General features: G+C 43.1%; 1 protein-coding gene and 1 long non-coding RNA gene across 3 annotated transcripts; both read left to right on the top strand.

The window, feature by feature from the left end:
• Positions 1-1,091: 1,091 nt before the first annotated feature.
• On the top strand, positions 1,092-20,479 carry LOC102952653 (transport and Golgi organization protein 1 homolog). Of its 2 annotated transcripts, XM_042979406.1 has the most exons (17): positions 1,092-1,233; positions 3,922-4,053; positions 7,654-7,675; positions 8,937-9,025; positions 10,084-10,156; positions 10,323-10,461; positions 12,217-12,318; positions 13,005-13,065; positions 13,172-13,207; positions 13,290-13,357; positions 13,482-13,576; positions 14,579-14,655; positions 16,109-16,250; positions 17,120-17,196; positions 18,601-18,739; positions 19,709-19,811; positions 20,306-20,479. In XM_042979406.1, exons 1-17 carry the CDS (start codon positions 1,168-1,170, stop codon positions 20,313-20,315), a joined length of 1,431 nt encoding a protein of 476 aa, XP_042835340.1. In that variant the 5' UTR covers positions 1,092-1,167; the 3' UTR covers positions 20,316-20,479. The 2 variants fall into 2 exon arrangements, with proteins under 2 accessions (XP_042835340.1, XP_042835341.1); XM_042979407.1 differs by lacking the exons at positions 19,709-19,811; positions 20,306-20,479 and adding an exon at positions 19,456-19,691.
• A 770-nt stretch (positions 20,480-21,249) lies between these two features.
• LOC122236712 lies at positions 21,250-24,081 on the top strand. Its single transcript, XR_006214915.1, has 4 exons — positions 21,250-22,853; positions 23,067-23,224; positions 23,548-23,628; positions 23,770-24,081. It is a non-coding gene; the product is annotated as an uncharacterized LOC122236712 (long non-coding RNA).
• Positions 24,082-26,180: the final 2,099 nt, after the last annotated feature.

The raw sequence follows: 26,180 nt of genomic DNA, 5'->3' as shown, positions 1-26,180 counted from the left end.
TTGCTTTTCCATTTTGTTGATGGTTTCCTTCCCTTTCCTTCCCTGTGCTTTTTAGTTTGATGTGGGCCCAATTGTTTATTTTTACTTTTACTTCGTATGCTTTTGGGGCCAATCCCAAAATCTCATTGCCTAGAGCATAGTCAAGGAGCTTTCCTCTTTGATTTTTTTCTAGAAGTATGATGGTTTCAGGTGTTACATTTAAGTCTTTAAGCCATTTTAAGTAGATTTTTGTATATCATGTAAGGGAAGGGTTCACTTTCATTCTTTTGCATGTAGATATACAGTTTTCCCAGCAGAATCTAATGAAGAGATGGGTTGTCTCATATTCACCCATCGCTGGGGGTCACCTGTGGGGAGTCCCCTTTGTGGCAGCTCATTTCTGAGGTTCACAGACACCCATTCTCACAGAGAAATAAACAGACACCACAAGCACAGAATCACACCCAGCCTCACCTGGGAACACAGGTATGGGGCTGATGGACAGATTCACACACAGACCCACACTGCAGACACGGCCAGTGACACCCCGAGGAGAACACACACACACACACACACACACACACACACACACACACCACACACGGTAAGACCCAAAGGGCAGCAAATTCACACACATAACCAATATATACACGTACAAAACCCAGACATACATAGACACTCCCATAGGGACGCACATGCCCCCAGATATGTACATAATGGAAGGGGCTTTTGAAAAGCCATGGTCACGCGGGGTGTCCTTTGTGAGCTATCAGGGGCGAAGGCAGCTGATTGGTGGAGAGAGAGCATAAAGCGTCTGAACTGCTACGGCATTGCTCAAACAGGTGAAGACTTGGATGAAGAGAGATCTTCGTCTGCTCCGCCTGCTACTAACAGTCTACTTAACTGGCTACTTGTGGCCTACTCATCTAGTGATTTACTGACCTGCTGAGCTACTAACTTGTCTGAACCCTCCTCCCTCCCTTCTTGTACTTGATCTGATCCGGGTATTCTCCCTGACCCCCTTCTTCTCCTGCCACACCCCCCTCCCCAATCCCATCCCTATTTAAACCCCGCCCCCACACCTCACCCCCTTTCCCACCCCGTCCCTTCCCCTCCCACCCCCACCACCTCCTCACCCCCATCGGCACCTCCTCTCTGGTGCCCAGGCGCCCCCTGAAAGACCAGAATATGAAGGTTCAGAAGCTACTTTTCTATATCCTCTTACTCGGGTATCCCGGTTACCCCAACACAAATGTGAGTACACATCCGACATCAGTGATTTCTTCCTTTTGTATTTATTTATCTTTGTCAGACTGTGGTTAAAAAAAACAGCTTTTTCATGGAGTCCTTGATGAGAACTCAGTTCTTTTTGAAAACCCATTAACTCAGGGCAAGGTTTCTCGACCAGCATGTAGGGCTTCTGGCCGCATCTGTCCACATGAAGTTGTGGATCTTGTCTGGGCCACTTGGTCCAAAAGGAGTAGTGTTTACAGGATGGAAACCTGAGCTTCATAATGTCAAGAAAGAAGGACATGCGAAGATACTAAAAGCCACTGAGATCTTTGTCTTAAATAAGTGGCTTGTATGATGTTTGAATTATACTTCCTTAAGATCATTTTTAAAAATGTCAGAACCTCTATTGAATAAGAGCCATTTAATAGTATTAATAGTATTTTATACTATTAGATGGCTCCTGGAAGGCCTGTCAAGATTCTTCTTCAAGCTTTGTAAGTTTAGAGTCCGTCTTATATGTAGTTAGTTTTCCTATCAGCACGTTGTTCATATTTGTGAAGTTTGGTAGCCCTGGGAACCGTGGTGTCCGAAGTGTTGGTGTTGGAAAGTGAAATGTCGTTTGTGCTCTGTGCTTCCTGGTTTGTTCGCTTTTAGGAACTTGTGCATCAGCCCTCTCCCTCTGGTCTTAGAGGCTGCCCCCAAGGACTCTGTGTCCAACCAGGTAGATGACAACCTCAGCATACATAAAGTGGCCTCAGCCTGCTTGGACATTTATAATAAGAAAATCACTAGGAGTGATGTGATGAGGAAGTGAATGCATTCTTGTCCTTTCTTTAGCCAACTATGTACAGAGTGTTGATTTACCCAAAGCAAAAAGGGTCTTGAATGTCCTTAGGATTGTCCAACTATAAAGAAATACCTGGTTGCCAGTGTGAATGTTTCATTCTATCATTAAAAAGCAAAACCTGTACTCCCAAGAGCCTGAGACAGAGACACAGGGGACACCCATAGAGAAAAGTAGATTTCTTGAGATTGGCATGCACCAGATTCTTAGAGAGGGATCTGCAACGTCCCAAGGCAGGAACAACCTAAATTGAGGCAGAATCCTCCCACATGAATACCTCCAGGCACAACAGAATCTATTCTGTTTCTTTTGAGTCTACGAAGGAGGAAATTTCTTGGTTCTGTTTATTGCAATTTCCCCCTTCTACCTAGGCTGCATCTCATAGATCAGTTCAGCTCTCTCTCCCTCCCTCATTTCTGAATTCTTGCACAAACTAACTTGTCTTGCATTTCCTACCTCCACCTGGTCATGACCATTGTCTGTGGGAACCAAGTGTTACTGGCTCCCTTGGATCTAATCTAGTTAACAGTAACTAATGATATCAGCATACAGATAGCTGGCAGAGGTATCAAGAGTGCCCAGGACTTAGGATGTTTGCCATTCATGTCAAGATGGCCTCTGTCTTTGCCGCATTTGATCCCCATGATCACTGTGCTGACAGCCCCTGCTCTCTTGCAGACAGTGGCCACTCAAAGACAGTGTACATTTCCCAGCAGGACGCAATTTAGTGACCTCAGTTCTAAGAGCAGAAGATACAAATGGTACACATTTTGGAGGCTAGTGTATTGGCACAAAATTAAAGTTTGGTATGTGAATTAGTATGAATTGCATTGTGAGTGTATTTTCTCCTAAAGGACTGGTAAGTCTAGTTTCAGTAAAATGATATGTGTTCTGTTGTTTTGGTGACCATACCCAGGACTTCTGTGTTATTTAGAAAGTAATTTCCATAGTTGTTATTGATTGATTTAGGTGCAACACTATGAAATAGGAACTTGAATTTATTGTATTGGCTATTTGGAGATGTGTGTTCAAGTAACTTAAAACCTCATAGATTTCATCAAAATACACAAGATCACCTGATTATGCAAACCTGTATTTAATTCAGAAATCTGACAATTTGGGCTGTGATTCAGATTCAAAGTAAACCTCGAACGTAAAACCTTCTGGGGAGCCTGGGTGGTTCAGTCAGTTAAGCATCTGACTCTCGATTTTGGCTCAGGTTTGTGAGTTTGAGCCCAGCATCAGGCTGTGTGCTAACAGCGTGGAGCCTGCTTTGGATTCTCTGTCTCCCTCTCTCTCATTCCTCCCCGCTCTCTCTACTTTCAAAAATAAATCAACATTAGAAAAAAGAAAACCTCAGTGTTTTTAGAAACTAAACAATAATGTAGAATTTATTTTTGCTGGAATAAACCCATATTATTATAAGAGCAGCTGCACATCTCTCAGTTATATCCATATCTGTAAACATCTGTCTCTATAACAGTCTCATTTGAATCGCTAGTACATTTTTATTGTTACTTTCTCCCATCCTTCCGTAAATTTTGGTGTATTTTTGGAAATGTTCCAAAGGATTTTATCCAGGTACTTCATGAATGTACAACAGAAGTCATTTACTTCTTGTCTACTGAAAGGGTAAGGAACAATGAAGCCATCACCACAGTAAGATCGTAAACACAGTCATCACTCCTACAGGTTTGCCCCTGCTCCTGTGTAAGCATTCTGTCCTCCCTCTCCTTCAGGAGGAGGCATTTGAGAGGTGTGCTTATAACCTCCTGGAGGCTGGTTGAAGGCTTATAAAAATGATTCTTTGTGACAGATATTATAAATGTCTTTGCTATTCCTCATTATCTCAAATATTATTTCAGCTTGTCCCTATTTTGGCTGACCATTTCCCTCGTGGCTCTCGTGTCTTCGGAACTCTGTGGAAGCTTGCCGTTATTACTGCCACCGTTGCAATTTGTGCATGTCTTATTTACCTCTGGAGAGTTGTCCTTGCTGTGAGTATACTACAATAACTTACAGATAGGCTTTTAAGCATAAGTAAGCAGAAGTTTTTTGGTAAGCACACATTTTTTACTAGACCATTTGTATGCACTCAGTACTTCAAATATCCCTTTAAGCACGGCATTCATTGCATCCCACAAATGGTAGTAATTCCAACATTCATTATCATTTAGATGGAACTATTTTTGTAATTCTGTGAAATGTCTCTTTGACCCTCTTCTTTTAGAATTTCTCTATTCTGTCTCTATTCTCTATCTTCTATTAGAATATCTCCCATATATTTTGTAGTTTTTCAGTTGTCTTTCTATTATTGATGTCTAGCTTACATATGTGTTCTGAGAACGTATTTTCTATGATTTTGTTGACTTCAAGTTAAGGTGTATTTTATGACCCCGAACATGGTCTGTGTCAGTGAATGTTCTATATGAGCTTGAGAAGACTGTGTATTTTTCTATTGTAGAAAGTGTTCTACAGATGGTCATGGATCTAGGTGATTGGTGATGCAGTTCAGTCCAACTGTGTTCTTAAATTTGAATACCTTTATGCTCAATCTGTCAATGACTGATAGAGGGTGTTGAATTCTTTCAGCTATAAAAATGTATATGTCTATTTCTCCTATCAGTTGTATCAGTTTTTGCCTCATGTATTTTGGCACTCTGTTGTTAATGCATGTACATTAAGGATTATGTTTTCTTGGAGAATTAAGCGTTTATTATTGACCTCAGTATCTCCAATAATTTCCCTTACTTTGTACATGTTTTGAAGGACAATTTATGTGCACAGAATTGTAGGTGGATGGGTTCTTTTCTTTTAACAGTATAAACATTTCATTCTTCTTGATTGCATGGTTTCTGAATTCTGAGTATTTTTTGTCCTGGTTCCTCTTGGGTAAGGTGTTATTTCTTCCATCTCCCTGCAACTCCAGCCCCCAACACTACCCCTTAGCTTCTTCCAAAATTGTTTGTTTTCAAGTTTCTCTTGATTGAATAGTATATGTCTAGGGATAGTCTTGTGTTTTTTGTGTTTTTTTGTTTTGTTTTGTTTTGATTTGTTTTTGGTTTGGTTTGGTTTTTTTGGAGGGGGGTATTTATCCTGCTTGAAATTCTTTGAGTTTCCTGAATCTGTGGTTTATGACTATCATTAATTTTGGAAAATTCTCAGTCATATTCACTTCAAACGTATAAGTAGGTATTCCCACTTTGTGTATGTTACACCTTTTGTCATTGTCACACTGGTCTTGGATTTTCTCCGTTGTATTTTTAATTTTTGTGTGTTTCTGTTTTGGGTGTTTCTACTTGACATTTCCTTCTGCTTGTTGAGTCTTTCCTCAGCTGTGTTGTGTGTGTTAGTAAGTCCAACAAAGGCATTCCTTATTTCTGTTATGATGTTTTGGATTTCTAGAAGTCCTTTTGGATCCTAGAGTTATCGTTTCTGTGCTCACATTCACCACCTCTTCTTGCATACTGACTACTTCTTCCATTAGAGTCATTATCCTATTAATCAGAGCGGTTTTACATTGCCAGCCTGATTATCCCACCATCTCTGCCATAGGAAGTGTGATTCTAATGCTTGCATTCTGTGTTCAAAATATGTGGTTTTTCCTTTTAGGGTACCTTGTTAAGTTTTTTGGGAAGCTTGGGGTCACGTCCTTGTTTAAAAAAACTGAGGTGAAGGCTTTTAGTGTCAAGTTTTGTCTTTACCTGGCTAGGTTTTAGGCTGAGTTTACTCCCCTATGAGACAGGAAGGAGGAAGAGCATTGTCGTTGAGTATTACCCTTCATCTGTATTGCTTATCTTCAGGAAAACCCCATTAGGCTTTGGAGAAATAGTTTCTGTGGAGGGCAGGCCTTCTAAACAAGAACAGAACAGCATGAGTTTATTTATAAGTGGCTGTTTTTTCCTCTTTTCCTGCCAATTTAGAAATCTTTCCCTTCAAAAAGAAAATATGCATATTAAGTATTTGTAAGGCCATCTCTGTTTCCATTTCCCCTGCTTCGGAAAGGAAACATGTGACATTAAAGGACTATCCATGGTTTCCTGTTTGCCCTCCGTAGATACACTTTCCTATAACAACATTTTTATGACTCACTTTTTGATACCATGATGATATTCCAATATCCTGGCAAGATGTTGGGGCTCGCTTCAGCATCACATCATCATTTAAAACTTTCAAATAGGGATATACGTCCTACGGATCACGAAAATGTGGCTTTACCTTTTGTTAAAGGAGAGTCTTGCCTAGATTTTATTGAGCTATAATTCATCAGGGGATGACTTGGGTGTGGGTGTTACTGGACCACCAAGACCAGGTTCTCCAGTCTCAGTGTCTTAGTAATGAACACTGATCGAAAGGGAAACAAAGCAGGTGGCATTTATTAGAGATAAGTTGTATACAGTGGAGCCACCAGGAAAGAGGAATATCGCTCCCCCAAAAGGGTGGTGTGCCAGGCTTATAAAGGCACTTTTCCAAAGGGTGAGGGGCTGGGAGTGGGGAAGCATCCTTCAGTCCCACAGTCATTATCTTATGGTTGTTACTTTTCAGTGGACACAAGACAATCACAGGATGTCTTTTTCCATGATTGACGTGCTTTTAGAAATACTAGTGCGGTCAGGCTTTAAATTGTTATTGCTACTTTTGCCCAGACAACCATTACTCCTTAATACCTGTTCTCTCTTTTGTTCACTTTTCCAGAAGTTTCCAGTATGGAAACTGTTAACCCTTGCCTTAGACCAGGACCTTTATAGGAATTAAGTTCCTCTTGCTTTTCTTATACCTTCTCAATGGGAGCCCTTTTTGCTTTGTTTTTGAAATGTTAGCCATCATTTCTTTTGGTGCCTGTGCTTTTTCTCTAGCCATGTTCCACTCTCTTTCTCATTTGATGATGTGTTTTTGGAAGACCCTCTGTTTTTAGTGATCTAGGAAAATCATAGCACCTGACATGTTGTAATTGTTTATTGATTCGGAAAGCAGCCAACCCTGTGTAACATTTCAGAAAGCTTTCTTGAGAATGAACGAAGCGTATGTTAGTACAAAGGTTTTCCTTTTCTTTCCTTGCCGCTTCCTTCCTCCTTCCCATCCCTTCCCTTTCCTTCTCGCCCCCCTACCGTCCCCCTCCATCTCTCTCTCTGTCTCTGTCTGTCTCTTTCTTCCTCTCTCCCTTTCTCTCTCTCTCTTTCTTTTTTTCTTTTTTTGGCATTTCAAATGATCCTGGGTTCTGGACTTCAGTGTGGATGTTGGGTTTGACTACAAGAGGAAAACAATCAGACAAATGTTTTATTTATGTATTTTTAAAACTGTCTGCATTATGCACTGACAGAATTAAATATTTTGATATTTATTTAATATAATGTAAATCTATCTTTTGGTCAAAATAAGCTGTGAATCTTTATGCTTTTATCAGAAACGGTTTATAAAGAATCATGAACTAAATATGAAATTCTACTTTTTTCTTATATTGTTATGAATCCATTATGCTGAACAAAATGATCATTGTAATTTCATTGGATGACATGTCAGTATTTTATCAGGAAGAAAAAGTTTTTACTATTAACATGTTTTGACCTCAAACTTAATTTTGTTTCTTCCTCTCTCAGACACAGCCTCCAGTACATCAAGGTAAGATTTTAGGTTTTAGTAGTCTTTGTAATTTTTTTTCATTACTCGTGTTTGATGTGGGTTTAAATTTTTTTTTTTTTTTTTTTTTGAAGTTTTATTTGTAGTTCGTGTTGCGGATATTCTTTTGGTCCGCGGCTGCACGTCTGCTGAAAATTGAGTTTCTTTCGCTTTCCATCAAGCCGAGAACCCTGGAATGACAAACCGCAAACTGTCTCGCCGGCATTCCCTTCAAGGCACCACACACCTAAGTTCGAATTGAAACTCCCGTTAGCCGACCTCCCACCGAGCCAGGCCGAGATTGCAGGAAGGCAAAGCTCAGGGCACCTTCGAGACGGCTACGTTCCAGCCCACTTCGCAGGCCAGCGCGGGACGGTAGGGTTTAAATTTTTTAACTAGGGATAAATATGGTGACTTCTAATGTCTAATTGACTTGTGAACTCTTGAAAACCTTTCTCTTCCCTGTTAGAGGCTAAGTGACAATGTGGAGGGATTTGCCTCTCTTAAGACAAGAGACCAGGGGAGGAAAACATCACAGGAGGAAGGAGAACAGAATGAGTGTGATTTTGCATAGAAATGATTAGGAAAGAAGTGATGATATGAGCCTGAGGTGTGGAGTGAGTACTTTGCCATGACCTGGCTTTTGGTGAAATGTGAAGATGAGAAAACCCTCTTTGAGTCTGTCAAGAAGCCTAAGCATAGAGAAGAAGCCAGGTATTGCCAGGCAGGGTGTGTGTCACAGGAGAGGGTTAAACCAAGGTTTTGAGTCTGAGGTGGAGGGAGCCATTCATGCCAGGGGAAAAGTGAACTTGATGCAAATGGCGGGTAATCTCTTCTGCACGGACCCCATGGACTGTGGTGATTCTGTGGTGCTGTCTGTTGAGAGGCAAGGTGGCTACCTGACGCTTAACAAGCCCTCAAAGACTGGTTGGTGTTGATCACTGTAAATGCAGCGGTGGTGGTGATGAGAAGAGTGACCTCAGGGCATGAGAGCTCTCGCATTGGGCCAATATAAGAGGAGTTTGCACTTTGTGTCTGTTAGAGGAGTCAGTGTTCTAGAGCTTACACGTATAGGAATGTCAGTGAAATGAGGTTTCTTGGGTTTAAAATGCTGCTGAAACTTGCTTTCTTCAGGCACAATGAGAAAGCTAAAAAGTTAGTTACACCCATGTGTCAGATCGTGTGTCTGTGCTGCTAATACAGTGGGATTATTCGATGTCACTGGTTTGGTAACAACCTTAAAAATTGTTTTATCTCCTTTTAGTTAATTTACAGCAAAAAACTGCAAAGATCAACCCGTTCGAGAAAGAAAACCCAGAGCTGGCGGAAGCAATATCCATGTGGGAAGAGAAGGTAGCATTGCCCTTTCAAATATTTCTTGTGACTTCATTTTGATTAGTTTTACCTCTTGTAGTTCATCCTACTGACCTATTTCATGTGTTCTATAAATACTTCCCATTCAAGACAAGCTTCACAAATGGAATAAAAAACTACCTTTTTATTTGTGAAAGGAGTCACACATTAGACATAGGCTTATCTACCACATTGCTATTTTTGAATTCTGATTCCTTTTTCATATGTTTTGTATCTACATCAATGAATTAAAGATACATCTTCAAGAAGCTAAGAGAGAAAGTAACATTCACTCTGCTGAAGCTCTTAAGTTGAAAGTAAGAATCCTTTCTTTGCCTGGATTGCGTTCTAAAAACACAAGTAAAATTAATGAATTGTTACGACTCATTCAACATGTTTTGTTGAAGGAGAACATCAGAAAAGTTGAGCACTTCGATAAAATTTTAAATGACACCCTTCAAAGTGCACATGTTACCTTGCAATCAGAGAGAGAGAGAGAGAGAGGAATGTCAAGAATCAGGAAGTGCGAAGAGTTGGCTGCTTTTCCTGTAATTTGACTTTGGAGGCTTTTTGTTCATTGGGTGAGGTGAGCATAGCATATTCGCTTGCTGTTTACCACAGTAGAGAGTGGGCCTCTGGGAGACAAACCTCCATCTGCACAGCTGGAATTTCACTAGGACCACCATGAGGAGTTTGCTATTTCAAGGACTAGGAAGTATCTTTTATTTTCACAACTAGGTCATTACCACATCATTCAGACCTGCCCTCCAAGATATGGAGAAAATCCCCCAAGATAGTTGAGAGATGAAGGGCAATAGCAAGTTGTATACTGCCTTCTTCTCTTAATGCTCAACAATGTTCAGTGTGAACAGAGGAATATTCTCCTAAGAAAGCCATTTGTGAGCCCTTTGACTTGAACTATTTTCCATGTTCTTTGCCTTCTCCTTGTTGTATTTATGCCCCAGGATCTTTCTTTGTTGCCATGCACAGTCCTGTTGCACTCACATTGTTGTGCGATCATTATTTCTTGAATGTATTTTCTCATATCTGTCCTAAAGTCAGAAGATGCAAACGGTCAATTTGAGGATCCAGAACTGAGAGCCTCGAGGTCCAATAAATGTGAACTGGAAGGTATGTTGTCTGTTGGGGAGAAATCCCCATATGGTGGCAATGACTTTGCATTGGGAAGGGAAAGAATGCCTTGTTGCCTTCACACTAGTTGCCCTTTCCTGTCACCCCCAAACCAAGTCTCAGGTCATATGCACATGCACAAAATAATCCATTTTTTTTTTTACAGAAAGGAAAAAGGCCCTGGAAGACATTTATAATGCTTTGAGTTCTCTTAAAGCAATCAGCGAAGAAAAAGCCAAAAGGCTGAAGGAGAGAGCAGACATCCTTGATAAATCCTCTGAAGAAAGAAAAATGGCTACAGCAAAGTAAGACGTTCATGTGATAATGGTCCCGAGTACTGTTGTATGAATGAATGTGGTGGCTGCTATAGATAAATATATTTCTTCTAGAATTGGATCCAGAGTATTTTTGCCAAATGCATTCAGGAGAATTGTGCCTGCCCTTCCTACCTGGCTTCCTATAACCTGCATTTTCCTTTCTGTCCTTAGTGCTTGTCACACATTCTTGTGTCATGTACTTGGGGTAGAAGAGGGAAGATACTGGCATTAAGCACACTGATAACAGGATCCCCTCCGGATCCATTTACATTGTCCTATAGGTTTCAATCCCATCCCATGGTCTTATCAGCCAGGAATTAGGTCATCTTTGTTCAGCACCAGACTTGGGTCAAAAATATTTAGGGAAAACATTGAATTATCTTGCTGCAGAAACCATGGGAGTTTCTTTCTAGACTGTGGGTTGGGATGCCATCAGTACTGCATCTCTTCATCCAGTCTGCAAGTGAGACTCGTACGAAGTGTGTCTTCATGGGTTCATTAGAAATTTGGTGCACCAGGCGCATGTTTCTTCTTTTGTCCAGTATTTCCTTTTGTTCTCAGGAGGGGGGCCTTTAGAGCCCCTTATTCACATTGAAAAGGAAATGCTTCCTTGTCTTCCCTGGAGACTCAGCTTCTGTTAGTCCTTTCCACACCCGGGGTGGAGCCTGCTCTGTCTCACTGGCATCTTGTTTTTGTTAATGTGTAAGCTCTTTGTGGGAGCAGGTAGAGCACCCTGACCACCTTTCTATCTTCACCCCCTTACAACAGAGCCTCTACATTACAGCCACCCCAGAAAACACTTGCTGAAGGACTACCTGAGAGGCCAGAAGGAAATGCATGTACCTTTCTCTGTCTAGTGCTTTTGTGTCCACTACTAACAGTCTTTCAGTTTTGCATGTGATTCTTGAGTACATCCAGTGCCAAGTTGAAACCCTTTAAAGCAACACCATGCACAAAATAGTCTGAGGGCAACACAGCAAACCAGCCTTTCTAAGCATTTCCCTTTGCTGCCTTCACTGTCCATGAACTGAGTCTTGTTCAAGTAGACTGACTCCATGAAGTTGATAGTTTTCCATCTGAAATCTGTTTCCTGAAGATAACAGCCTGACTGTGGGACAGTTCACATCATGTTATATTTCAGCATATATTGCCACTCTAAGATTGGCCTTTCCCTCCACCAGGATCTTTGAAAGAGGGGGCAGGGGTTGCACTCCTGAACCTTAGTGATGTGTGGGAGTGATTTGCAATGCTGGTGAAGCCATATCCTGGAAGGCTGTCTTTCATACTCAGTGTCTGTGTCAGGGTACAACTTTTGGACTGAGATTCAGTGCACTGCCCTGTGGAGGTGCAAGGCAATGATGATCCCCTGCCTCATCCTAATGGGTACAGTTGGTCAGGCACAGGTTTTCACACTGACCTGAAATAGGCCTTCTCCATCTCAAACAAAAGACCAACTCTGGGAAGGCACAAGGTGCAATGTTATTTGATGACTTGACGATGAAGGAGTAGAAGCAGAGAACTAGACAGGCGGCTCTGATTGTAGGCGACTTGGCAGCAGACGGAGGTTGAATGTTCTTTAACATTAAATGGGGTCTTCATTTCTCTGACTGTGTTGTCAGTCTGTGCATCGTTGCGGGAGGGGATAGGGATATTGGAATCTAGGCTTTAAGAGAGCTGAGAAGGAAAAAGGCAGAATTTCTGGACCTTGGCTACTGGACTATGTATATATCTTTCCCATCTTAGGAATCTGGATATGACAAACTGTGAACTAGTGGCAATGAAGAATCAGATGGCAACTGCAGAGGACGATCTGAAAATAGCTACAAGGGACATACACAAGTGCAAGTGAGTTCAGATACTAATTAGCAGTGGCTCATGAAACCCCTGTTCGTTTCTTAGTTCTAACCTTTGTACAATGGGTAGACTCCATGAATATAGTAATATAACCACAAATTCAGAGGACATATCCGTAGAGAATTAACAGACAGGAAAAGATAAGTATTAGAAAGAATAAAACAATTAAGTTACTAAACATTTCTGGGTCTCCAGCATTGACCTGCCCATGTAGAAACTTCATCCATGCCAACGTTCCTGAGGGGTGGTGTCAGTTGTCATAATCTATAGGAAAGCAGTGTGTCATAGGATGAAATCCTATCCATCAAGAAGGTAGTACCACCTGATGGTCCTGGTCTTTGCAACCCTAGGAAACCTGGTGAGTACACAAGTTAAAGGAGAATAGAGCTTTATGTTGGCTTTATGATGAAAGTCACTTGTCACATGATGAATTAGGGCAAGATTGAAAATGGAAAAGAATTCTATGACCTCTGAACCCTACGGGCTTGGAATGATGAGTAAGGAGAGTCTGGAACAATAGCTTTGGTTCTGTACATTTATAATTGTGTGAAAAGTGTTTCATGTGAAAGGATAAATTGTATTGGGGGAAGATATGAGGATGACGGGAACATGAGCAGATTATTTATAATCCTACCTATTATTAGGCCTTATTTGATGAAACCAATTGTATCTCACAGACAGCAAATTGAACAAACACGAGAACAGCTGCAGAAGGCAGAACTCACCTTCACACACCAGGTAACGTGAGTTCTGCCTGACATATTGAACCCTTAGTACCTCATGTGGTTGAGTGTAGTGGGCCTTGGAATTCCTAAACACGGACTTTTCCTTGTTGCTTTTTCAGGTCGCAGTTTATGAGCATAATGCTCAGGACACCTGGGTAAGTGTTTTCTTTTTTCCTCCTCTCTCTCTTTGGTGCACAGTCTGGCATGACTGAAGGTGGATGTGTTTTTCTCCCCTAGATCAAGGCTCGGATCTGGGAGAGGAAAATGGCGGAACAGAGCCGAGAGGTTGCCCGCTTGAAACACAGGTGTGGGAGCGTGACATGAGTTTTTATGGGTGTTTTGAGGGATGACAGCTGTGCTGTTTAGTGTCTAGTCAGAGGACGTGGCATTGCAACTCTTACAGAAGTCTATTCTTTTTCTGTATCTAAGACTGGATGTGATGGAAGGAAAGAGGCTGCTTGAGAGATACAGGAGACAGAGACCAATGCCTGGAAGTCCAGAGATGCAGAACCCTGCGAGGAGAGGTAAGGGTCACGTGGTATGTGCAGCAGCCTCATTTCTGTGGCAAAGCCTTTTCCTGTGGGTGATCATCGTGTGTCCTGGACAGAACCGCAAACACTAAGGACAGCAGGTGGTCTGAAGGGGTGACAGAAGGGTGTCCTCCTCTGGTACTGCAAGCAGTGAGGCACTTGTCCCTGGGACTGTTGGAGCTCATGCCCCTCCTCTGACTGTGACCCTCCCACCTCCTCTAGCATCCCCCTGTCTGAAGAGCCTGGAAAGGATGACAGGACAGGGGCCTCATCCTTCTTCCCACCCGGACTCAATGTGAAGATTTTAGTTTGAAGAGAAGGTCATTTATTGACTCTTTTTAATGTTCCTTTATTTTTATTTTTGTGAAATGTACACCTACATTCCTGAATCCAAGCTCCAAATAGCTTTGTCTTCTGATGTTATCAGTGCAACTCTGCAGCTTCACTGCTAAACACCCATAGTTTTCCTTTACTCCTTAATATAATATCAGTCAAGTTCAGTTCCATTAGAAATAGTTACATAATACCGGCTCCCATGTGGAAGGCAGCTTATAGATGAGCTGAAAGAATGAACAATTTGCCTGGAGTCAGAAGAAACACACCCATGCTCTTCTGTGGAGGGTTTTTTGATGTTATCCACCAACTGACGCTCTCATTTTAATTTTTATCTGAAATGAGATGCTGAGTGATTACCCCTCAAGTGTATTGAGAAATGGCTGTTTTGGTGACCATTTCCTGATTTCTCTTTGAGCTGCCCTGTTGAAAGTTATTTGACTAATTATGAAGAACATGAGCCAGGACCCTATGGTTTCTTCATTAAGATATGATGGGATGGATCTCCCCCTTATCACTGGGGTCAACTGAGGCTTATGGGTTACTCTCTGCCTCTCCTCCTGGTCCTGAGAGTGGGCAAGAGTTTAACACGTCACAAAATGTGGTGTTTGTGTGAATCCTGCACAGTCTACTAAAATCAGAGTAAACCTCTATCCCTTTTAGAGCCTTTAGCCGAAGCTGGTGTCATTCCCATGAGTCACAACAACAAGCAGTCTACCAACAATGCCGAGAAGGACAAGGTAAATGCTGGGGCCGTTTTCAGTTGTAAGTCTGTCAGGAAACCCTCCTTTGCGGAACAGCATGCTCTGCCGCCTTATCCCTGTTTTGTGTGTTGTGTCATATGTCTGCCTGTTTATATTTTCCAAATGCATAGCCTTAACCCAAGAGTCTACAGGCTTCTGTCTTTTCAGCCTGTCATCTTTTTTCTGGTCAGTTTAGTAGCCAAAGGAACTTGAAGTTGAGCACCTTATGGCTTTTCCCTTGTTGTGTTCAAAATAACAACAACAGGAAGATACACTGCACTCTATAGCAAAGTCTCTAAGCTTGTTGACTCCTAACACACTACCTCTCTGTGGGATCAGTGTTGTTGTCATTTTCCTCTTTCTGGTCACACTATTCATGTGTGAAGACTATCTGTTAATTGTAAACGTGAAAAGACTTCCCTCCATCTTTATATTGTGTGCCTTGTACAATTTATGATGGTTTTAGACAAAGTCATTGCCATAACTCACCACCTTCACGTCTTCATGGGTAAATGAACTGTTTGGAATCCTTTCAAGCAGTATCTTAGGTAAAAGTATTCTGAACACAAGGTCCTTCAGTTTTATTCATATGAGCAGGTTCTCTTGTGTCTCCAGTCAGTGTTAGAGCTGATACCATCGCTCATGACACATCCCTGGAAATGTATACCAAAGTCAAAACACATTTGCATTAATTCTGTTTCATGAATGTCTGCCTCTTTTTTCCCATAGGATGTACTACTCTGTGTCTTGTAGTGTACACAAAATCAGAATTCCTTATGAATTCAGGTAAACACTTGTGGGCCTAGTACTCATTGACATGTAATATGTTCCTCACAGCAAACATTTCCTCAGGTCCCCTACAAGACTCCCGGCATCCCCAACTCCCGAGTGGTTTCTTGGCCTTTGAGAGCACTTGCAGAAAGTAGGAAGACCTCTTTCTCAGCGAGGGAAGCAGAGGGGGCCAAGTGTGGGGCCGGCAGGCAGAACTTTTCCCCAAGAGTAGCTGTGATTTCATGTGCAGAGAAGGAGCTGTGTATTTGCACTCAATTTTTCTGTGTTCGGAATAAGCCAAAAACAGAGCTTCTATCGTCACTGTAGTGGAGGGATGCAAGGTGATCCTGGACATGGATGTCTTCCTGTCTGGAATATGCTGCTTCATTAGTTTGGAATTACTTATTTAATCCTGTAAGATGGGATCATTTTGTTCTAAATTCTCAGACATGGGCAGGGACACGTGGTGACATTAGTTTAACCTCCTGTGTTTAGTTGCCTAAGCTGTAGGTGGTACCCAGTGGCAGGGACAGAGTTTTCAGGTACTGATGCTACTCTCTTGGATCCTGGTGGCAGAGAAGGGGGCAGGTGCTGACCCGGACTTCTATGGGTTTCAGCTGCTTTGGGGATTGGTTCTCTTGTGTGGCATCTGCACATAGCTGTCACTTCCGTTCTGCAGGGCAGTGTGGATCTGTGGCAACCTCCTCCATTAACTGGAAGATTCTGCACACCTTACTCTAGAGGTCACCCTTTGATCTGGGCACATCCACCTCCTGTACCAGGTTTGGGACCACCCCGAACCCCTCCACCTGCACCACTCGGTAAGATGATCTGGGCAGTGTGAGTTGGCTTGCTAAGAACCTTCATCTAATTTTTGTTGTTGTTGAGTCTTTTTTTAAAGAAATTTGTTAATGTTTATCTATTTTTGAGACAGACAGAGACAGAGCATGAATGGGGGAGGGTCAGAGAGAGGGAGACACAGAATCTGAAGCAGGTTCCAGGCTCTGAGCTCTCAACACAGAGCCCGACGTGGGGCTGGAACTCACGCACTGTGAGATCATGACCTGAGCCGGAGTCGGATGCTTGACCGACTGAGCCACCCAGGCGCCCCGTTGTTGAGTCTTGTACAAGGTGCAGAGGTGGTACCACAGACCATTGCAATGCAAGGAAAATGCCTGCCATCATCACCACATTCCTTGAGTTTCTCATGATTGACTTATCATCCTTGTGTCATTTCCCCCACCTTGTGTTGGTACAGGTGTCTCTTGTGGAGATGGAATGGGGCTGTATGCAGAAAAGCAGGCCTAGCGCTTCAGCAGATGTGTGCCATACACAGTCCATGTGCTGGGCGGTGGGAGGCATGAGGCGCAGCCTAATGTATATCCATCCAGTTGAGCCCCCAGTCATCCACAGTTGTTTGTGGAGTTATGAAAACACCTGAACCAGGGCTTTTATGGGTCTTCATCAGAGTTTAAAGAATGGTTCTCCCTTTACCTTGGGATCACCTGAAGCATGAGGGATACCCTGTGCATGTGATTTGGGATGTGACTGGGCCAAAGAGTTTAAGTTGCTTGAGGAATGAGGAGAGTGGATTTTGTTTTTTGGATTTTTTTTGTTTTTGTGTTTTTGTTTTTGTTTTTTAATCTCTGCACAATCTACTCAAATCAAAATAAACCTGCATCCCTTCTAGGGCCTTTTGTAGATCCACATGTTGCTCCTGTGAGTAACAACAACACTGACTCTACCAAAAGGATCACGGAGAACAAGGTAAATGCTGTGCACATTTTCAGTTGTAACTCTTTGGCAAAACCCTCTTTTTTCTGTTCAGCGCTCTCTCCTGGCTTTGTGTCTGTTTTTTGTGTTGTATATGTCTGCTTGTTTTTCCCATTTTCCAAATGCACAAGCTTAACCCAAGTGTCTATGGGATTCTCTATTTTCTGCCTGTCATCTCCTTGTGGAAGGTGTAGAACCAAACGTGCCTAGGGCTGAGCACCCAAGGGCTTTTCTGGTATATACCTGGAAATAACCCAGGGAGGAAGAGACCACCCTCCACCTGGAAGTCTTTTGGCATGCCTTATTTTTTCTGGACCTCCTCAGTGTGGAATCATTGCTCTTGCTGTTTCTTCCTGTTCTGTTTCTGTCTAGGGGATTCATGTGTTCAGAAAATCGGCAGTTATCCTTATGTTTTGAAAATGCAAACTGCCTTCACTCCAACTTATATTTTTGTATGTGTCATTTAGAGTGGTCGTAGACAAAGTAAATTTAATACCCGTCAACATTCAGCCCTTTTTTTTCTTGTAAATGTGCTGTCTGGATTTCCTTCAGGTGTGCCCTGGGTATACATATTCTGAACTACAAGAGGTGACATATTTGTCCTAGAAAACACGCATTGCAACACGCGTGGTGAAGAGAGACAATCCGTAATTACCTGCATTGTAATTCTCCACTGTGTCCTTTGTGTTCACATGAGCACGTTCTCTTATGTCCTGTGTCACTGTTACAGGTGAAACATGGAGATGTACACCAGAAACGAAAGTGTATTTGTGTTAATTCTTTTATTTAGAATTTCAGCTCATCTTTTCAGAGAACAAAAGTACCCTGCGAGTTGTACTGCACTTAAACTGAGAAGTACCACTAAATGAAAATAAATTAGCTAAGCCTACCTAACATGTATAGGTAACATGTTTCTCTAAGAACATGCTTTTCGAGGTTCTCTGTATGACCTCAGGATCCCCATTCCCCAACATGTCTCTGTGCCCATGGATAGCACTTGCAGAGAGGAGAAGACCTCATTGTCGGGAGAGAAGCAGATCGGGCACAGGCGGGGGCTTAGAGGCAGAGCTTTGAGCCAACGTCTCCACACTATGATTCCATGTGTGGAGCCTGGGATTGTCATTCCTTCTCAATCTGTAGTTTTCACATACAAATAAGCAGCCTCTGTGGTGGAGGCGGATGTGGGGTGGAAGGTGATTCTGGACTTAAATGCCTTTCTATCAGGAATAGATGGAACCCAAAGTATGGGTAGAGATTTTGGCGCTGATGCTGCCCTCTTGGAACCTGGTGGTGGGAAAGCTGGCAGGAGATGAGCACTGCTTCTTTGGGTTCCCACTTTTTGCTGGTGTTGGTGCTTTGCTCTGTCCTATGAACATAGCTTTCATTTCTGTTCCGCAGGCCATTATGAATGCAAGAGGGCCTGGTCCTTCCCCAGGATCGCCTTGCAGGCTGTCCCCCATGGACCGCCCTTCACCACCAGTCACGGGCTATGGGCCACCTCCGCCTCCTCCACCAACTCCTCCACGTACTAAATTTGGTAAGATGACCTGAACTGGATGAGTGATAAAGCGTATTCGTCTTCTTCGTGAAAGACTTGGTGGGAATGTGTAGGGATGCTTGTGAGGGCTTGGCCATTCAACTGCAAACCTGCCTGAGGACAGTGTCACATATCTCAAGTTTCTCAGGACATAGTGTACAATGGGCTGTGTCATTTCCCTATAATGAGGTCAGCTGTAGGTTTCTCTTGTCTACAAGAAAGAGGCTTTTTACACAAAGGCAGATGTCTCAGGAGTACTGGTGCCTGTCTTAGACACAATGTTTTGAGCTCCGTGAAGGATGAGATGCACCCCTAAGTGTAGCTGCCTCAGGTATCCTGTCTGAAAGGGGGCACATGCATTATATGACACAGACCTTGTGGTCACCATAGTGGAAGTACCATTGAAGGATCCAGTGCAAAACTGGGGGAAACTTGAATCACGCAGGAATAGAAGGGAAGTTGAGCACAGTAAGCAGAGTTTGAGGAGGTGCAGAGGGGAGGGCGTTGGGGTCAGTAGGATGGACTTGGAGGCCATCTCTGGCAGGGCCCACAAACTGGGAAGGGAGCATGAGGACAGTGTGAAGTCTGCAAAGGACTGCTGCACGGGTTCAACCACAATGTAGAATGCAGTCATCATCTCTGAAATGTCAACGTTACCACAGTGCAACTAGTTCATAATCTAAATAAAGTTTGTTGTTTCCCTTGTTTGTCTGAAGGGTCTGGACATGTATGAAGAATGTTCTGGGAGACTTGGGAAATTAAACTTAGTCTTAGGAATCGCTTGTCTGCCTAAGTTTGTGTGTCTCAGTGAGACTAAATGTGAAGGCACGTTGTAGATCAGCTGTGCCGCTTCCTTGGCCTTCAGCCTGAGTCAGACTCCTGGTGGGAAACTCAGGGGTGAGGAGGAGCCGCCCCTGCTGAACTCTGGTCACCACACCCATGCGTCTGCTGTCACCACCCTGCCTGCAGGTTTGCGCCTCCGAAACTTCCCTCGCAATCTCCTGAGGCTTTGCCTGTGTTCCTGCTGTGTCAGCTCTAACACCAGCTCTCGGCGGTCATCTCAGAGCCTCAGGTTTGTAATCTGAGAAACAGGGACAATGTTGGTTTCTGAGGTCAGTACGATGAAGAGGTGAGAAGCACTTAAGGAATTTGTAAAATGTATGGGATGAGTGGACACTCACCCTTCTCAGGGTGGCAATGAATGTATCTCCACACAGAAGGTCATCGACAGATGTTCATTCAATTTCATGAAACTAAGAGTGTAATGCTTGAGGCTGAGAGGTTGGCAATCCCTGTTTCAAAACATACGGCAAAGACCCCTGTGTTTTTTCTTTTTAAATTCAAGTCCTACTTTACAAAGAAGGAAAAAATAACTATGAGAATGTGTACATTCAGGGATCTATATCTAAGATTTGAAGACAGTCTTAATCCCTTAGACGTAGACACACAGATGCAGCCACACAATTAAGTGTTCATCCAAGGCCACAGATATATTGTTGAAGACAAAATACATAGAGGAGAACACAAGATCTCATTGCAATAACCCTAAATCTCTTTGCCTTACAGGAGAATGTGAAGTTCTAAGAGGACCCTGAACTGTGACCAATAGGCTGCGGTGATGTGATATATTTAGAAAAGTTGTCTGATATGCGTATTTGACTGAATTCTTTCCCTGACCATTCCTGTCCCCTCTATTTTGTTTTTCCTCGTTTCCCCTAATAAACCCATCACAGTTCTGTATCTCTGTCATTATCTGCTTCCAGGAGGACCTACGGTCATTCTGTGTTGATGTACACAGTGTGACCCCTGTATACACGGTTACAAACAGGTAGAATCTACAGTAATAGGGGCAGAAGATAAGTGACTGTTTGAATTGTATTGACTGCACATGTCCCGCTGATTCCTTCTGGGGTGGTGGCCACAACCTTCCTCCAGATCTGGTGACAGTTGTGTTCACTCGTCAATAGATCCTCACAAGCACGTGGCACTTCCTACTCACTGTGGTGTGTGGTGATCAGCAGGGCAGCTATCAGTCCCCAGGACATGGCTGATTCGTGATTGCAAGACATGGATGAGGGGTCAGCAGTGTCTCGGGTAGAACAGTGAGGAAACCCTGCATGAATCCACGTGTTGTGGATTTGCCCACGTACCAGCTACCTCACGGTAGCACCAATCCAGGTGGGAGCTGAGGTAGACTCGTAGTAGTTGTGGGTGTGACTCTTATAATGGCCCATATTCCTCTCAGTGTTTTCTGTTTTTATCTTTTATTTTGATGCAATGTTTATTTTTGAGTGAGAGAGCGACAGAGAACAATTGAGAGAGGGGCAGAGAGAGAGGGAGACACAGAATCCAAAGCAGGCTCCAGGCTCTGAGCTGTCAGCACAGAGCCCGACACGGGGCTACTCACAAATCCTGAGATCATGACCTGAGCCAAAGTTGGACACTTAAGTGACTGAGCCACCAAGTCGCCCCGCCCCCCCCCCCCACTGTTTCCTTTTTGAGGGCCGGGCAGGGCAGATGTCAATGACATGATACCCATTCCTTCCGCACCACCAAGGAGGAGTTGGGTGTAAGCATGTCTCTTTCCAGGTCCTCAAAGCCCATGCATTCTGCCCCAGAGCCCCTGACTCCTGCTGGGCCCTCCTTCCTCCCAGGTTATGGAGGCAACCAGCCTTCCATCCACGTTGGGGTCATGGCTGGGCCATCAAGGGCTCAAAATCTGGCTGTCCACATGCTTCCCTGCGGTGGCTGGGAACAGCAGTGCTCCAGTAAAGGTCAGCATGAGCAGCTTCTCTAAACAGGATTCTCATCCACTGTGATCAGGGCCTGAGCTAAAACATGACAGGGGAGAGGGGACACAGGAGATGTGGTGCCGTTTCCTGGACAGGGCTGCACAGAGTAGAAGGCCGAGGGCTGCTAATCTCTGGATTCTGGATGGTAGGTGAGCAGTTTAAAACACCACAGCCTTCTCTTACATCAAAAGAGAAACCCTTATCTTCACCCAGCCTTCCTCTGATATGAAGAGATGGCAATTATTATTTGAAGGCACAATTATCTACCTATGAGTCTGATGGAAATGATTTCATCCATCTTCATCCCTAAAGCACTTTTTATTGAAATTACCCATATAGAGGCAGAAAATTTATACCAGATGTGTAGCTCCCTCTTGATGCGCATTCTCACCTTGTCACATTTGTGTCCTCAAAGACATTGACAAGAAAAATAAGCTCTCCACATCAAGATGGTGACATTAGAGAATGTGGTATAAATGGAATTTCATGTTCTCAATTAGAAATAATTTTTAATGGTGAAGGAGAAATTAAAAATATTGTCATTTTTAACTGAAATATAGTAGACTCACCATGTTGTATTAGTTTCAGGCATATATCATGGTGATTCCGTGTGTATACATTACGCTCTCCAGGTACCTCTACAAGGGTAGCTATATTGCGAAAGCATGCAACGCTTTCTTACAGGATTGACGCTATTCTATGGGCTGTACCTTGGATCCCAATGGCTTATTCATTCCATAGCTGGGAGCCTGTATCTCTTTCTCAGAGGTGTCAACTTTTTTTATTTAACCCAAGTATTATGGTGCTAAACACCATGACCTGTGGGTCAGCAGGTGTCAATTTGCAGTCTGTATTTCTGCGAATGCTGCTTAAAGCATTACACATGATATCATTACGTCAATAAATTCGGTTTCATTCTGCACTCAGTAAAAGGGAGAAGGAAAAGGTTTCTTTGTGTCCCAAGCCCTTCGCTAAGACCCTTCCTGACCAGAACAGCCTTCACTGGACCAGCTGCACTGTCAGTACTTCCAGTTGAGCAGCCATGGCCTTGAGCATTGCAGGAATTCGCACGGCGGCCGGCAGAGGGCGCGCACGCACCACGCCCAGGGAGGTGCCGGCCTCTGCGTGGCCAGTGATGGCCTGAGAAGGCGCCCACTAGGCTTTTCTGATCCAGGGCGCCCCCGGGCTGTTAAGGCTTCCTTGCTTCTGAGGACCCAGTGCTTCTGAGTGTGGGCAAAGAGCCAGAGCTGCGTTTCCAGCAGGTTCCGCCCCCGGGCCTGGGGGAGTCCCTGGAGGCTTCGCAGCCCCTTGGCGTCTCCTAGGTGATGGGGCTGAGTCCTGAGGCAGGGGGGGGGCAGGGCCTGGGCGGCTTCCCTGGAAGCGCGGGTGGTCGGTTGGCGGCACAGTCCCTCGCTTTTTCTGGGCTGTTCCGTGGTTTGTTCCTCATTTCCCCTGCCGGTATTTCCCTGGAAGATCCGTGGATTCAGGGGGTCCCGTGACGCCACGTCACAGAGGCTGGTCTTGGTTTGTTCCAGGTTCAGGCTTGTTTCGGGGGAGAAATCCTGACACAAATTGGGAGGAACAGGAGCCGCATTCAGTTGGGAAGTGAAGCCGCCAAATGTTGACTCTCAGCACTTTCTAGAAGAAGGAGCTGGGACCCACTCTCTGAGTCCTGCCGAAACCAGAGCCAGAGGTGAAAACACAATGTGCCCTCCACGTCGCACATGCTTTTATGAACTTTCAGTGGGGATTTTTTCCCAACAATGTAGTAGTTGGAAACAACTGGAAACCTGACAGTATGTTGTGTAGGGAACCGCCCGTTTCTTGAATGTTCAATATTATTCCTGCAACAGAATTTGTTACAGTTATCCTCTCTTGTCTTCATTGGAAGGAATCTCATCAATAAGATCTTAAAAACATCCTCATTACCTTATCCCCTTTTCAGTTGAGATTTGGCATGTTTTCTGATTTCTCATGAACTCGTGAACATCTGAAATTCTTTTAAATTGATTGCAGGTTTTACTAAAAGCTGATTCACGGCGTCCCTCCCAGACTGCTGATGGTCAAAGAACATACCAAGGCCACTTCTCAGTATGGGTAAGACTGTATGAAACAAACATCGTGAATCAATTTTAGAAGAAAAAGCCTGATGGTATTTTTTCTTTATGAAAATTGATGCTTAGATCCCCTGTTTGATACATTCCCCCCCCTTTTTTTTTTTCTTTCTCATTTTCTCAGAGATTCACAGACCTGCCTGAGTTTTACATTAACCACACATACTTTCAAGGCTCCTTTCTGTCCCTGTAAGAAAGAAGACAGACCTTCTGATGCGCAGGCAAGTTGCTGTAACTTCACGATTTGTGGTGTAGGTGTCTGTTAACTTCCCCCCCCCCCAGTTGAAAATATCACCCCACCTTGAGTAGTGCCATTAAAAATGTAATCTATGTTCACCAGTATGATTTCATTTCGTTATAGTGGATTTCTTCATTTGATATTTTGTGTATATGCATACATTAGATGTTTTAGTCCTGAGAAAATCCCACATGTAGTTGAAAGAAAAATGTATATCCTATATGGAATATTAGGAGATTGCACATTAAATTCATAAATGTAGAATTTTTAATGCTTTTATTTATTTATTTTTTAAATATGCAATTCATTGTCAAATTGGTTTCCATACAACACCCAGTGCTCATCCCAACAGGTACCCTCCTCAATACCCATCACCCACCCTCCCCTTGCTCCAACCTCCATCAACCCTCAGTTTGTTCTCAGTTTTTAAGAGTCTCTTATGTTTTGTCTCCCTCCCTCTCTAAGCTCTTTTTTTTTTCTGTTTCCTCCCCCATGGGTTTCTGTTACGTTTCTCAGGATCCACATAAGAGTGAAAACATATGGTATCTGTTTTTCACTGTATGCATTATTTCACTTAGCATAGCACTCTCCAGTTCCATCCACGTTGCAACAAAAGGCCATATTTCATTCTTTCTCATTGCTACGTAGTATTCCATTGTGTATATAAACCACAATTTCTTTATCCATTCATCAGTTGATGGACATTTAGGCTCTTTCCATAATTTGGCTCTTGTTGAAAGTGCTGCTATAAACATTGGGGTACAAGTGCCCCTATGCATCAGTACTCCTGTATCCCTTGGGTAAATTCCTAGCAGTGCTATTGCTGGGTCATAGGGTAGGTCTATTTTTAATTTTTTGAGGAACCTCCAAACTGTTTTCCAGAGCGGCTACACCAGTTTGCATTCCCACCAACAGTACAAGAGTGTTCTGTTTCTCCACATCCTCGCCAGCATCTATAATCTCCTGATTTATTCATTTTGGCCACTCTGACTGGCGTGAGGTGATATCTGAGTATGGTTTTGATTTGTATTTCCCTGATGAGGAGCGACGTTGAGCATCTTCTCATGTGCCTGTGGGCCATCTGGATGTCTTCTTTAGAAGTGTCTATTCATGTTTCCTGCCCGTTTCTTCACTGGATTATTTGTTTTTTGGGTGTGGAGTTTGGTGAGCTCTTTATAGATTTTGGATACTAGCCCTTTGTCCGATATGTCATTTGCAAATATCTTTTCCCATTCCGTTGGTTGCCTTTTAGTTTGGTTGATTGATTCCTTTGCAGTGCATAAGCTTTTGATCTTGATGAGGTCCCAATAGTTCATTTTTGCTTTTAATTCCCTTGCCTTTGGGCATGTGTCCAGTAAGAAATTGCTGCAGCTGAGGTCAGAGAGGTTATTTCCTGCTTTCTCCTCTACGGTTTTGATGGTTTCCTGTCTCACATTCGGGTCCTTCATCCATTTTGAGTTTATTTTTGTGAATGGTGTAAGAAAGTGGTCTAGTTTCAACCTTCTGCATGTTGCTGTCCAGTTCTCCCAGCACCATTTGTTAAAGAGACTGTCTTTTTTCCACTGGATATTCTTTCCTACTTTGTCAAAGATTAGTTGTCCATACTTTTCTGGGTCTAGTTCTGGGGTTTCTAGTCCATTCCATTGGTCTATGTGTCTGTTTTTGTGCCAATACCATGCTGTCTTGATGATGACAGCTTTGTAGTAGAGGCTAAAGTCTGGGATTGTGATGCCTCCTGCTTTGGTCTTCTTCTTCAAAATTACTTTGGCTATTCGGGGTCTTTTGTGGTTCCATATGAATTCTAGGATTGCTCGTTCTAGCTTTGAGAAGAATGCTGGTGCAATTTTGATTGGGATAGCATTGAATGAGTAGATAGCTTTGGGTAGTATTGACATTTTAACAATATTCATTCTTCCAATCCATGAGGACAGAATGTTTTTCCATTTCTTTATGTCTTCTTCAATTTCCTTCATAAGCTTTCTATACTTTTCAGCATACAGATCTTTTACATCTTTGGTTAGGTTTATCCCTAGGTATTTTATGCTTCTTGGTGCAACTGTGAATGGGATCAGTTTCTTATTTATCTTTCTGTTGCTTCATTATTAGTGTATAGAATGCAACTGATTTCTGTACATTGATTTTGTATCGTGCAACTTTGCTGAATTCATGTATCAGTTCTAGCAGACTTTTGGTGGAGTCCATTGGGTTTTCCAAGTATAGTATCATGTCATCTGCAAACAGTGAAACCTTGACTTCATCTTTGCCAATTTTGGTGCCTTTTATTTCCTTTTGTTGTC

The sequence above is a fragment of the Panthera tigris genome, chromosome A2, assembly GCF_018350195.1.
Source record: "Panthera tigris isolate Pti1 chromosome A2, P.tigris_Pti1_mat1.1, whole genome shotgun sequence".
Lineage (NCBI taxonomy): Eukaryota > Metazoa > Chordata > Mammalia > Carnivora > Felidae > Panthera > Panthera tigris.
The sequence above is the reverse complement of the archived record's forward strand: the minus strand, read 5'-3'. Positions and strand labels throughout refer to the sequence as shown.